General features: G+C 41.4%; 1 protein-coding gene across 1 annotated transcript in view; it reads left to right on the top strand.

Moving 5' to 3' along the window:
* The window catches only part of LOC131422200 (cytochrome P450 3A12-like), a 48677-nt gene extending 34431 nt beyond the window's left edge, over positions 1-14246 (top strand). Inside the window, exons 12-13 of the mRNA XM_058569208.1 lie at positions 11726-11888; positions 14151-14246. Coding sequence (XP_058425191.1) covers positions 11726-11888; positions 14151-14246 — 259 coding nt within the window. The remainder of the gene's footprint in view (positions 1-11725; positions 11889-14150) is intronic.
* Positions 14247-14581: the final 335 nt, after the last annotated feature.

The raw sequence follows: 14581 nt of genomic DNA, 5'->3' as shown, positions 1-14581 counted from the left end.
TTATTATGTTGAGATACTTTCCTTCTATACCCATTTTATTCAGAGTTTTTATCATAAATGGATGCTGTATCTTGTCAAATGCTTTCTCTGCATCTATTGAGATGATCATGTGATTTTTATTCTTCATTTTATTAATGTGCCGTATTACGTTAATTGATTTGCGAATATTAAACAATCCCTGCATACCTGGAATAAATCCCACTTGATCATGGTGTATAATCTTTTTAACATATTGTTGTATGCGATTTGCTAGTATTTTGTTGAGGATTTTTGCATCGATGTTCATCAGTGATATTGGCCTGTAATTTTCTGTTTTTGTGTTGTCCTTGTCTGGTTTTGGTATCAGGGTAATGTCAGCTTTGTAGAATGAGTTAGGGAGCTTCCCCTCCCTCCTCAATTTTTTGGAAGAGTTTGAGAAGGATAGGTATTAAGTCTTCTTTGTATATTTGGTAGAATTCACCAGGGAAGCCATCTGGTCCTGGACTTTTATTTTTGGGGAGGTTTGTGATTGCTGTTTCCATCTCCTTATTGGTGATTGGTCTTCAAATTCTCTACTTCTTCTTGATCCAGTTTTGGAAGGTTGTATGATTCTAGGAATTTATCCATTTCTTCCAGATTGTCGAATTGGTTGGCATATAGCTTTTCATAGTATTCTCTTATAATCTTTTGTATTTCCGAGGTGTCTGTTGTAACCTCTCCTCTTTCATTTCTGATTTTACTTATTTGTGCCCTCTCTCTTTTTTTCTTGGTGAGTCTAGCTAAAGATTTGTCAAATTTGTTGACCTTTTCAAAGAACCACCTCTTGGTTTTATCAATTTTTTCTTTTTTTTTTTCGGTCTCTATTTCATTTATTTCTGCTCTGATTTTTATTATTTCCCTTCTTCTACTGATTTTGGCCTTGGTTTGTTCTTTTTCCAGTTCCTTTAGGTGCATTGTTAGATTGTTTATTTGAGATTTTTCTTGTTTGTTGAGATAGGCCTGTATCGCTATAAACTTCCCTCTTAGAACAGCTTTTGCTGTATCCCATAAATTCTGGCATGTCGTATTTTCATTTTCATTTGTCTCCAGGTATTTTTGATTTCTTCTTTGATTTCTTCGTTAACCCAGTCCTTGTTCAGTAGCATTTTCTTTAATCTCCACGTATTTGTGGCTTTTCTGATTTTCTTCCTATAGTTGATTTCTAGTTTCATATCGTTGTGGTCAGAAAAGATGCTTGGTATTATTTCAATCTTCTTAAATTTATGGAGACTTGTTTTGTGGCCTAATATGTGATCAATCCTGGAGAATGTTCCATGTGCATTTGAAAAGAACGTGTATTCTTCGGTTTTTGGATGGAATGCTCTGTATATATCTACTAGGTCCATCTGTTCTAGTGTGTCGTTTAAGGCCAATGTTTCCTTATTGATCTTCTGTTTGGATGATCTATCCGTTGGTGTAAGTGGAGTGTTCAAGTCCCCTACTATTATTGTGTTACTGTCTATTTCTTTTTTTATGTCCGTTAATAATTGCTTTATATATTTAGGTGCACCTACATTGGGTGCGTAGATATTTACAAGTGTTATATCCTCTTGTTGGATTGTTCCCTTGATCATTGTGTAATGCCCTTCTTTGTCTCTTTTTACAGTTTTTGTTTTAAAGTCTATTTTGTCTGATATGACTACTGCTACCCCAGCTTTCTTTTCATTGCCATTCGCGTGGAGTATCTTTTTCCATCCCTTCACTTTCAGTTTGTGAGTGTCTTTAGGTCTGAAGTGTGTCTCTTGTATGCAGCATATATATGGGTCTTGTTTTTTTATCCAGTCAGCCACCCTATGCCTTTTAATTGGAGCATTTAGTCCATTGACGTTTAAAGTAGCTATTGATAAGTATGTACTTACTGCCATTTTTTAACTTTTTTTTTCTCAGTGTTTTAGTAGTCCTTCTCTGTTCCTTTCTTCTTCTATACAGAATTGATAGTCACTTTAGTTTGACCTCTGTCTGAAAGCTGTACTCTTAACTCCCCTCCTCCCTCCTTTTATGTTTTTGATATCATATCTAACCTCTTTTTTGTGTATTTCTATCCATTACGTTCTAATCATGGAACTAGATAATTTTTCCTATCTGTGGTCTTCTCTTTTCCCCTTAAATCAGTCCCTTTAAGATTTCTTGTAGCACTGGTTTCTTGGTGACAAACTCCTTTAATTTTTGCTTATCTGGGAAAATTTTGATCTCTCCTTCCATTTTGAATGATAACCTTGCTGGGTAGAGTATTCTTGGCTGTAAGTTTTTTCCTTTTAGCACTTTAAATATATCATGCCATTCTCTTCTAGCCTGTAAGGTTTCTGCTGAGAAGTCAGCTGATAGCCTTATGGGATTTCCTTTGTATGTAACTTGACATGCTCTTGCGGCTTTTAGGATTCTATCTTTATCTTTAATTCTGGACATTTTGATTATGATGTGTCTTGGTGTGGGCCTCTTTGGGTTTATCTTGTTTGGGGCTCTCTGTGATTCCTGTACCTGGATGTCTGTTTCCTTCCTTAGGTTAGGGAAGTTTTCATCTATTATTTCTTGAAATAGATTCTCTGCCCCTTTGTCTCGCTCTTCTCCTTCCGGGACACCTATAACACGGATGTTAGTGCGCTTGATGTTGTCCCAGAGGTCCCTTAGACTGTCCTCACTCTTTTTAATTCTTTTCTCTTTTACCTGTTCACCTTGGGTTTTCTTCTAGTCTTTCGTCCAGCTCACAGATCTGTTCTTCTGTATCCTCTACTCTGCTTTTGAGTCCCTCTAATGAATTTTTCATTTCTCGTATTGTATTCTTCATTTCTGATTTGTTCTTTTTTATATCTTCCATTTCTTTGTTGACATTCTCACTGAGTTCATCTATTCTTCTCCCCAGATCAGTGAGCATCCTTAACACTCTTAGTTTGAACTCTCTGTCGGGTAGGTTGCTCATTTCTGTTTCACTTAGTTCCTTTTCTGGGGTTTTGTCCTGTTCCCTTACTTGGAATGTATTCTTTTGCCTCCTCATTTTGCCTCTTTCCCTGTGCTTGTGTCTACATATTAGGTAGGTCAGCTACGTCTCCTGCTCTTGGATAGGTGACCTTATGTAAGTGATGCCTTAGGAGGCTTCCAGTGTGCTTCCCTCAGTTCTCAATGTTCCAGGGGTGACCCCTATGTGGGCTACGTGTGTCCTTCTGTTGTGGCCTGTTTGCTCTCCCTGTAGGCGCCCAGGGAGGCTGAGTTATGCTCCTGGCCAGCTGTTGTAATGCTCAGCTGCTTGTAGTTGTTGTGGGCCCTTCAGTCTCTTTATCAGGTGTGGGGAGCCCCAGCACAGTTGGCTACAAGTTCTAATACTATATTTGTGTTGCAGTATTTCTTTTAAGTGAGTAGGCCCCCAGTGCAGCAGGTTGTTAGGCTCAGGGCCTTACAATTGCTGTAAACCTCTAGCCTATTAGGTCTCTTGTCAGCTCTCTGAGGATTGCAGCTGGGTGGGGCTGGCCTCAGGAACAGGAGCACCCAATCGTTTCAGGCTTTGGAAGGTGGGGCAAACCTCCTATGTGGGTCTTTGAGAAGCACAAGTCTTCTGCAGCTGACATACCCTGCCGCCCACAGGTCCACACACACAGTCAACACAGTCTTGCCCCGTGTGAGCGCCTCCCCAAGCGGACCCAGTCTCTCCACGGCGGTAGCCCCACACACTCCGCCACCGCCCCACACTCTCCACCTGCTCCTTGTGCACATCCTGCCCCGCTCAAGTCGGCTCAGTTGCCAGGCTGCAGAGAATCCAGTCACCAATCTATGCAGCCCCACAAGTTGCCTGAGGGCTTGTTGTTGGGTGGGGCCAGTCTCTAGGGTGGGCTGCCTGCCCTGGCTGAGCTGGATTAAATTGGTGCTCTAGTGGGTGGGGCAGACCCTGGGCTAGCAGGCCTCAGGGAGAACTCCAGTGGCGTCTGCGTCAGCACGCCCACACTGGGCCACAACAATGGCCGCCGCCAATGTCCCAGTCCCTGGAGAGGTCTCACCCCTCACCGAGATGCACTCAGGGCCTATTAGGTGAGTCTCTTGTCACCACAGCACTGTGCACCTTTCTTTCTGGTGATTTTAGGATGCTTTGTGAAACGGGTGAGTTTGCGCACGGGCCCTTTAAGAGCCAGTTTTAGTTTCTTTGTGAACCGGGTTTTCTGGGGGTACTCCCCAATGCTTTAGTAGCAGGCAAAGTCAGATATTATGCCGCTGGTCTCGATTGTGCTGGGTCCACAAAATGCCCACAGCGGGGGCGCTCCCCCGCTCAGGGCCCCATGCCTCCAGGGAGGCTGCATACCTGTGAGCTGCTCCCGGCGGCCGTGAAGCTGGCGGCTTGTGAAGGCGGCATTTTTCTCTCCAGAAGGGAGTCTCTGCCTCTTCTACCTCAGTTAGGATTGTCCGTTGTTGCAGGAGTTCCTCTTATCCATTTTTCAGTTCTGTCTCAGGGGTAATTTTTCCACGAGTAGTTGTAAATTGGCTGTGTCCACAGGAGGAGGTGAGTTCAGAGTCTGCCTACGCCGCCATCTTGACTCCGCCTCTGGGGGGAGCAGTTTTAATTAGCTTATTACGAACCTGGATGCTTAGACCCATTTCATTGAAGGCTTCACCAGACCCCAAGAACATAGGCCGCTTCATTGTTTCTTCTCTCAGTCTTTGGACATAATCTTTTAAAGTATGCCATGGTCTATCAGTGTCCAGCCACATATCATCCATAGGATATTTGTCTTGAGCTCCCTTTACTGCAAGAGCCAAAAAAGTTGTATCATCAGTGTTTTGTCCATGATCATTGCGGGGGTGAGCATTCATGCTCCAATCTTGGAAAGCTCCCCCTATTGCGACGTCATTGGAGAGCGTCACAAACTTAAATGCATCTCCGGCATCCAAGTTGATCCCAGCAGCCCCCATATCATATAGATGAACTAACCAAGTCAAAATAGTTTCACGAGGCTTTTGCGTAGCCCAAACTAAGATATTAGAAATTTCCTGTTGAGTAAAATCTTCTGTTATGTCCCTTCTGATTAAATGTTCCCCATTAGTTTCCATTCGCCTGTGCCACACAGGGCGTGCTTTTCGCTGTTTAGGTCGGCGGTTAGGCTCTTCCTTATAATCAGTCCCCTCTGAATCATCATCCCAAACATCATCATCCCAGGTATCAGTGTCCCACTCAGGACCGGTCGAGGCTATTGCCATATGTACTTTTCGATCGTTTACATTCCCTTTCCTCTTCTTATATTTATCTTAGCCACTCTCACAGCTGCTTTTTCTGCTATATGTTGGTAATTACGAGCCTGATCTCCCAACACATAGTTTTGGCATTGAATCATGGCTGGTCGGGACTGTAAGTCTGACATTTCTTTCTCCAAAAGTGCCTTCTCTTTTTGTATTTTATCTCTGTCCTCAATAGCCCAACAGTAAGCAGTTAACAGGCACCAGCCCCGCCTTGCTAGAAAAGCAGCATCATCCTTGCCTCTCCTTTCTACTGACTGTAAAGCTTTAGTGACATCTAGTGGTTCATGTTGGCGCAACCGAATGTCCCAAGATTCATAGAGGCCCGACCTGCGAGCCCACTCAGCAGCCAAAACGCAAAAAGGAGGGTCTTCCCACCTGGGAATTTCAACCCGGGTGGTAGCAGTATTGGTGCGTTTGAACAGAAAGGCCGTTCTGCCAGTCACTCCTGCTCATAAGGCCAAAAATGTTGTGTCAGGGGAGGGAAGAAGGGGCACAGCATTCAGACTAACTTATGGAATGGACTCTTTCGGCTCAATAAGACACCAATACGCTGGTTTTAGTGAGAAATAGCGCATGTATTTTTTAGGAAGACAATAGGCCATATATATATAGGTATACTACAGCATAAGCATAAGCAAATAATAATTCAATAGCAATGGAAAGAAATGTTGGGGGGGGCGGAGAGAGAGAAGGAAGGAGGGAGGGAGAGGGAGAGAGAGAGACATCATCAGATCCGCACTCACAATATTCCCACCCCTATGCCGGGGAAAGTCCCTTTGACTGACATGGCTTGGCGGGAGTGCCTATCAAAAGAGGAAAAACATCACATCCATCGAAAAAGAGAAACATCAGATCGACCGAGAGAGAGAACATCAGATTGGGTACTTACAACATCCACGCCCTTACTTCAGGGAGAGTCCCTTAATTGACATGGCTAGGCAGGAGTGCTGATTGAAAGAGGTCCTGGGCAAGGCATACCCCGCATAGGCGAGACTCGTGCCCAAGCAGAATTGTGAGATGCTTTTATGTATGTTTTTACTTAGAGACCATTTCTATGGGAACATTTGGTATTTTTTCCTTTTGGTGTTATTGTGTGTGTACGTGCACTGTAACTCCCGGTACTTATCTCGGACCAACACAGGTGGCCTGTCTGTGCCTGTCCTTGACATCCTAGGAGTTTTATAACCTAAATAATTGCAACTAGTATTGTGGGAGAAGGGCCAGTTCCCACCACAAGCAGCTGCTCTGCATTCTTTTAGTGTAGCTGGTTTCCCAGGGTCACCAAGCAGACAAACATGGCAATACTTATGTTAAAGTCACTAGTTCATTGTTAGTGTATAGAAGTGGAACTGATTTTTGTAGGCTGATTTTGTACTCTGCAACTTTGCTGTATTCATTGATTATTCCTAATAGTTTTTGGGTAATTCTTTAGGGTTTTCTACACATAGAATCATGTGATCTGCAAATAGTAATAGTTTTACTTCTTCCTTTCCAATTTGGATCCCTTTCATTTCTTTTTCTTGCCTAATTGCTCTGGCTAAAACTTCCAGTACTATGTTGAATAAGCGTGGTGAGAGCAGGTATCCTTGTTTTGTTCCTGTTCTCTGAGGAATCTCTTTCAGGTTTTCACCATGGAGTATGATGTTGGCTTTGAGTTTGTCATGTATGGCCTTTATTATGTTGAGGTAGTTTCCTTCTATACTCATTTTATTGAGAGTTTTTAAAATCATAAATGGATGTTGACCTTGTCAAATGCTTTCTATGCATCTATTGAGATGATCATGTGACTTTTATTCTTCATTTTGTTAATATGGTATATCACCTTGATTGATTTGCAGGTGTTGAACCATCCCTGCACCCCTGGAATAAATCCCACTTGATGGTGATGCATGATCCTTTTAATGTATGGTTGTATTCAATTTGCTAATATTGTGTTGAGGATCCTTGCATCTATATTCATCAGTGATATTGGCCTGTAATTTTTGTTTCTTGTGTTGTCCTGGTCTGGTTTTTGTATCAGGGTAATGTTGGCCTTATAAAATGAGTTAGGAAGCATTCTGTCCTCTTTGATTTTTTGGAAGAGTTTGAGAAGATAGATATTAAATATTCTTTGAATGTTGGTAGAATTCTCCAGAGAGGCCATCTGGTCCTGAAGTTTTGTTTCAGGGGAGGTTTTTGATTACTCTTTCAATCTCTTTACTTGTGGATTGGTCTATTCAGATTCTCTATTTCTTCTTGATTCAGTTTTGGAAGGTTGTGTGATGCTAAGAATTTATCCATTTCTTTTAGGTTATCCTATTCATAGGCATATAGCTTTTCATAGTGTCCTCTTATAATCCTTTATATTTCTGTGGTGTCTGTTGTAATTTCTCCTCTTTCATTTCTGATTTTATTTATTTGCATCTTCTCTCTTTTTTTCTTAGTGTGCCTGGGTAGGCGTTTGTCAATTGTGTTTATCTTTTCAAAGAACCCGTTCTTAGTTTCATTGCACCTTTCTATTGTTTTTAATCTCTATTTCATTTATTTCTGCTGATTTGTATTATTTCCTTCCTTCTACTGACTTTGGGCTTTGTTTGGGCCTTTTCCAGGTCTTTTAGGAATCGTGTATACTTGTTTATTTGAGATTTTTCTTGTTTCTTCAGGTAGGCCTGTATTGCTAAATTCTTCTCTCTTCATACCACTTTTACTGCATCCCATGATTTTTGGTATGCTGTGCTTTCATTTTCATTTGTCTCCTGGGATTTCTTGATTTCTCCTTTGACTTCTTCATTGATCCAATAGTTGTTCAGTAGTGTGCTGTTTAGTCCCCATATGTTTGTGGCTTTCCCAGCTTTTTTCTTGTAGTTGATTTCCAGTTTCATAGCAGTGTGGTTGGTAAAGATGCTTGGTATCATTTCAATCTTATTAAATTTGCTGAAGCTTGCATTGTTTCCCAACATGTGGTCTATCTTTGAGAACATTCCAGGTGCACATGAGAAGAATATGTCTTCTACTGCTTTAGGATGGAATGTTCTTTATATATCTATTAAGTCCATCAGGTCTCATGTTTCATTTAAGGTCACTGTTTCCTTCTTGACTTTGGATGTACTATCCATTGATGTAAGTGGGTATTAAAGTCCGCTACCAATATTGTGTTGCTGTCAGTTTCTCCCTTTAGGTTTGTCAAAAATGGCTTTATATAGTTTGGTGTTCCTATCTTGGGCATATATATATGTTAATAGATGTTATATTTTTTGATGGTTTATTCCATTTATCACTATATAATGCCCATCTCTGTCTCTTGTTATCTTTTTTGGCTTGAAGTCTATTTTGTCTGGTATAAGTATGGCTACATTCACTTTTTGGTTGTCATTTGTTTGGAGTATCATATTCCATTCCTTCACTCTGAGCCTATGTTTGCCTTTGAGCTGAGATGTGTTTTCTGGAGGAAGCATATTGTTGGGTCTTGGTTGTTAATCTATCCAGCCACTCTGTGTCTTTTAATTGGTGAATTCAATCCATTTACATTTAGAGTGACTATTGATATACGAGGACTTCATACTGCCATTTTATCTTTTGTTTTCTGCTTGGTCTATATTTCCATTGTTTCTTTTTCCTTATATTTCTGTCTGCCATTTCAGTTTGGTGGTTTTCTGTGATGTTTTTCTCAGTTTTCTCTTTGTTTATGATTTGTGACTCTGCTCTGATTTTTTGTTTTGTGGTTATCATGAGGTTTGTATAAAAGATCCCATCAATTAGTTCGTCCTTTTTCTGATAGCCTCTTATCTCCATTAGCCCATGCAGGTTCTGTCCCTTTCCCTTTTCCTGTCTAGGTTATTATTGTCACAAATTATTCCTTTTGTGTTGTGAGCTTGTGACCAAATTGAAGTAGTTATAATTACTTTTGATGTTTTCTTTCCCTTTAGCCTTATGTTATAATTAAGTGTTTACTAAGCTATTCTGATATAGAGTTGCAATTTTCTGATTCTGTCTATTTATCACCTTGCTCAAAGTTTTGTAAACCTCTACTATTTTGTTTCAAGTAGGAGGGCTCCTTTCAACATTTCTTGTAAGGCAGATCTAGTGGCGATATACCCCCTCAGCTTCTGTTTGGCTGGGAATACTTTTATTTCTTCATCATATCTGAAGGATAATTTCACTGGATAGAGTATTCTTGGCTGGTACTTTTTGTCTTTGTTATGTTGAATTTATCATTCCATTCTCTCGCGGCCTGTAGGGTTTCTGCTGAGAAATGCACTGAAAATCTAATGGGAGTTCCTTTGTGGGTTATTTTCCTCTCTCTTTCTGCCCTTAACATTTTTTCTTTGTCATTGACTTTGGACAGTTTTAGTATTATATGCCTCGGAGAAGGTCTTTTTGTATTGATGTGATTAAGAGTTCTATTAGCTTCATGTACTTGCATGTCAAGTTCCTTTCCCAGGTTTGGGAAGTTCTCAGGTATTATTTCTTTGAATAAGCTCTCTGCTCCTCTCTCCCTCTCCTTCTTGGATACCTGTTATCCTTATGTTACTGTTCATAAATGAGCCAGATATTTCTTGAAGAATTTTTTCATTTTTTTTTTGTGAGGAAGATTGGCCCTGAGCTAACATCTGCCAATCCTCTTTTTTTTTTTTTTTTTTTTTTTTGGCTGAGGAAGACTGGCCCTGGGCTAACATCCATGCCCATCTTCCTCCACTTTATATGGGACGCCTGCCACAGCATGGCCTGACAAGCAGTGTGTTGGTGTGCGCCCAGGATTCAAACCGGCAAACCTTGGGCCACCACAGCAGAGCACGCACGCTTAACCACTTGCGCCACTGGGCTGGCCCCGAATTTTTTCATTTTTTAAAAAAATCTTTACTCTCTCTCCTCCTCCACCTGAATCATTTCTCGATTTCAATCTTGAAGCTCACTAATTCACTCCTCCAGATGGTATGCTCTATTTTTAATGATTTCTCCTTTATTTTTAGTTTCATTAATTGTGTTTTATCTCCAGTTGTTTGTTTGTTTTTTTAGTTTCTGTCTCTTTAGACAAGTACTCCTTCTGTTCATTAATTGTATTCCTGAGCTTATTGAGCTGTCTTTCTGAGTTCTCTTGTAACTCATTTAGTTTCTTTATGACAGCTCTTTTGAATTGTCTGTCAGTTAGATGGTAGTCTTCTGTGACTTCAATAGTGGTTTCTGGAGAGTTGTCCTTCTTTCTGTTGTGCCATGTCACCTTAGTTCTTCATGGTGTTTGATGATTTCATCATCTGCCAGTGTATTTGTGGTAGTAACATCATTTCTTTTTTGGGCAAAGTTTTGGTTACTTTGATTTCAAGCTGCTTCTGATTGTATTTGAGAGCCTGCACTTTCCTCCCCCAACTGCCTCTGCTAGAGGTGTTATCAGTGCTCTCCTTGTGCCTCTTCTCCCTCTGAGGTTGCTGGTGCCTTGTTGCTTATGATGTCACTGCCATCTCAGGTGTCACCACCCAGGTCACCAGGCTGCAAGGACTTTGGTTGTTTTCAAGGTCACCTGGGTCTCGTGTTCCTTAACTGGCTCTCCATTGGTTCTCCATAGGCTTGTATGCTACTGCCCTGTGTGCCACCTGCACTGCTGTTCCTGGATTGTCTAGTGGTGCTGGTTGCATCAGTGCCAGGGGTGCCGGGTTCACAGGTGTTGCTGTTATTGCTAGGGGTCTTGTGTCCAGGGGACTTGTATGCAGCTCCTGCAGTTGGTGGAGCTGGTATTGGTGGTACCACCAGTGGGGGCTGTTTCACTGGTTCTGCTGTTGTTCCTGATGCTTCTGATGGCAGATCCACTTTGCCACCATGGGTAAGGAGCAGGGGCTAAGCCAGAAGAAGTTGTTTTTGCTGCTCATTCATGCAACCTCTGTTCTCTGGCACTAGCTGGTGTGTCTTGAAAACTCAGGTCAAGGTACCCCACTCCAGACAGGAAAATCCGAGTTTTGTATACTATCCCTACTGTTAGAAAGACCTGGCCACTGCCAGGAGAGAGGGAAGGGGCACACATGCTGGATCCTCTGGGAGACAGGAAGGGATGCTTATTGGTTTTTCTCTGGCTATATCTGCTTGCAGTCATGCCAGGCGTGGTTCGCACTTCCTCTGCACCCACTGCCACTGCTCTTTCTGCTCTGCTTGCAGTCATGTGAGCGAAGGCACCTGCTGTTTCTTCTCCATTCACAGTGCCTGCAGGCACATACACGGGCATGTGGATCCACACCCTGGATTGCTGCTGCCGGGGGTGGTGCAGGTGGCTGCACTTCTAGTTCCACTGCCTTTGGGGGTTCCAGTCCACCCACCTTCAGATGTACAAATGTATGGATCTCTTATGCACCCTGTTGTTCTATGTAGGGAGTTCTCTGTTGCTCAATGGATGTCTGATTGGTTGTAACTTTGAGGAGAGAGACAAAGGGAACAACTTCCTCCACCATGATGCTGACATCACTCTCCTAGCTCTTGTGGTTTTTATGTTTCATTAAGTTGTTTTCATCTACTATTGTGGAACCAGGTTCAGTAAGAAGAATAAGGATAGTATAAATCCTTATCTATACCTACCCTTTGGAACTGGACCTCGCAATTGCATTGGCATGAGGTTCGCTATTGTGAACGTGAAACTTGCTGTCGTCAGAATACTGCAGAACTTCTCCTTCAAAACTTGTAAAGAAACACAGGTAAGACAGTTAACATTCTACAAAAGCAATGTCGTATGGGGAGTTTTTAACTGTGGGGTCTCTCTCTATATATATGAAAGAATGTATTCTATTGAAAGAATAATTTAGTAGTGACCAGAGAATCTATTTGGAGCCATCTGTGACCTTAGGGCCCTTCAGCTCTGGACTGCCAAGTCTGTGGAATTATAAAGACCCAACTGTAAAGGTCATCTAGAGTCAATTCAATTAGCATGGCATGAATATGAGCAGTCCTTTGAACTTGAGCAAAGTTTTAAATTTGGTTTCAAGTCCACTGGAAGGAAGGGGAAATGTTGTACACAGCCATGAAATGCAGAGAACACCATGAAATGACTTTTGAAGGATGCTCTTCTCCACCAGAACTTGCAGAAGCTTTGTGACAGCAATTCTCAACCACTGTCTATATAATGAAATCAGTGGGGATCTTTTGAAAATCCTGATGACTAGGTCATCTCAGAAATTCTAAAATAATTCATGAAAGTGTGGTTTAAAAGCACCTCTGTTTTATCTCATGATTACCCAAACTTGAGAATCACTGATTTAAAGGTTTTCTGCCAGATGTGAAGGACTCCCACAATTTTGGACCATCCTAGCTGTTTGACCTCACCTTCTAGGAGCCCTGCTCCAGTCAAACTGGGCTCCTTTTACATCCTAGTAATAACTTTATGAATGTTCTTCCCTCTCTACTCCACATTCTGTTCTCATCCTTCAAGTTCATGTCCAATCCCCAAGCCCCTCCATGGAGCCTTCCCCATCTATCCCTAATGTTGGATAGACATGGCCACTGCCAGGAGAGAGGGAAGGGCACACATCCTAGATCCCCTGAGAGGCAATTCTCTCCTCTGCTCTGGTATCGATTTCTGCAGGTTGATATCGTCAGTCTGAACACCTAAGATAATACTTCATCATTAAACCATCTAGTTTAATGCTCTATGTTTTCTTTGTGCCTAAGAATATCTTTAACAACTGCTGTTTCCTTGCAGTCATCCAGTAAATACGTAAGGAGTGATTTGAGTTGATTTCGAGCTCTTGGATAAAAATTTTGAACAATTTTAACTGTAAAAACTTAAATGACGTTTGTGTATGTGTGTGTTGCGTGTTTGTGTGTGTGTGTGTCTATCTGCCTGCAGGGAAAATATATATATATATATATATATATATATATATATATATATATATATATATATATATATCATTTTAAATTACAAAATAACAAGGTTTTATATTTATAGAAAGATCTGGAATCTCTCCTCTGATGAACATAAAGAACAGTTGCCATGGATTTATATCAAACAAGGCCCTATAATCAGGATTATTTCTAGGACTCGTGCATTTAATATGCAGCTCCTCCTTTAAGTAGGCTTTCTTCGGGGGAGAGGAGGATAGAGTTGGTTTCCATCTTATTTTTCACTTTAGGGCAATTGTGTGGCAGGCCTGTAAGTGTGTGCAAACAGAGTTCTCAGTCTTGAGAGAAAGCAGGTGTCTGGCACACCTGGGATGGGCAGACACACCCTGCAAGCTTCCAGTCATACACATACTGGGGCTTCTCACCCTCCATGACAATTTGCTTGCCCTTCAGTCAACTGAGTCCCAAAGATGAATCTACTGCTAGTCTCCCTACACTGAAGTGAGTTAGGATGGAGCTAAAACTATCAGTAATAACACTGTAGGTCAGAAGTTTACCATTTGCAGTACACATGGGACCCAAGAGATGTTAGAAAACAGGCATAAGGCTTCACAAAGAAATTTTCCCATCATGAAACTGGATGGCTTCCACCGGGAGAGGTGACCAGACTCTTTAGAAGTCAAGGAAGGTCCATACAATTAAAATGTGTAACAGCCACTGAGGATTACCTTGCAAGTTCCAACATATACAAAATGAATTCTATATGGCTTTTCAAAATAGTTTGCTATAATCCCTAAGAATATGGTATACATTTTAATAGTTCATTCTTTTTACTTAAAAGTGAAGTCACAAGGGAAGACAAGCCAACATGATTTTGTCTCTGGCTGGTCCAAAATTGTGCTACATAGATATTTCGTTGAATGAATGCGTGGATGAAATCTTTACTATCCAGTCTGACACAGCTGATAGACTAAGTATACAGAATCAAAGATATATGATGTTAAAAGTAGTTTATATGTTTTTAAAGTATTATTGCCCTTAATGTGTCTTGTCAACTTTGCTTCTGTTTTGGGGGGAGCTTATCAGTCAGTTCATCATCATATGCATGTTTGTTGCAGATCCCCCTGAAACTAGGCAGGCGAGGACTTCTTCAACCGCAAAAACCCATTGTTCTAAAGGTTGAGTCCAGAGATGGGACTGTGAGTGGAGCCTGACTCTCCCTAAGGACTTCCGTTTTGTTGTTCAAGGAAGCTGTATCCCATAACGCCAGAAACCTCAATTTACTTTGTGAATAAAACCCAGAATGAAGATGGGCTTAACCTGCTGCGCTGGATGGATGCCCAGAGATTCTTACATTCACTACACTTTGTCAGTGTCTGCGTAGAGTATAATATGTTGTTAAAGATAAAGGAGGGGCCCAGGAAGTGCCAGATATGTGGACTCAGTTTATCTGGTTCTCACAGGACGATCTCCATCCACCCTGGATAGTACCATCTACTCTTCCTGAGCACTGATCAAGAATAAAAGCTTCTCAACAATTCTATCAGCA

This window comes from Diceros bicornis, chromosome 26 (genome assembly GCF_020826845.1).
Source record: "Diceros bicornis minor isolate mBicDic1 chromosome 26, mDicBic1.mat.cur, whole genome shotgun sequence".
In the NCBI taxonomy this organism is placed as follows: Eukaryota; Metazoa; Chordata; class Mammalia; order Perissodactyla; family Rhinocerotidae; genus Diceros; species Diceros bicornis.
Note: the sequence above shows the minus strand (reverse complement) of the source record. Positions and strands in the feature narration are given on the sequence as shown.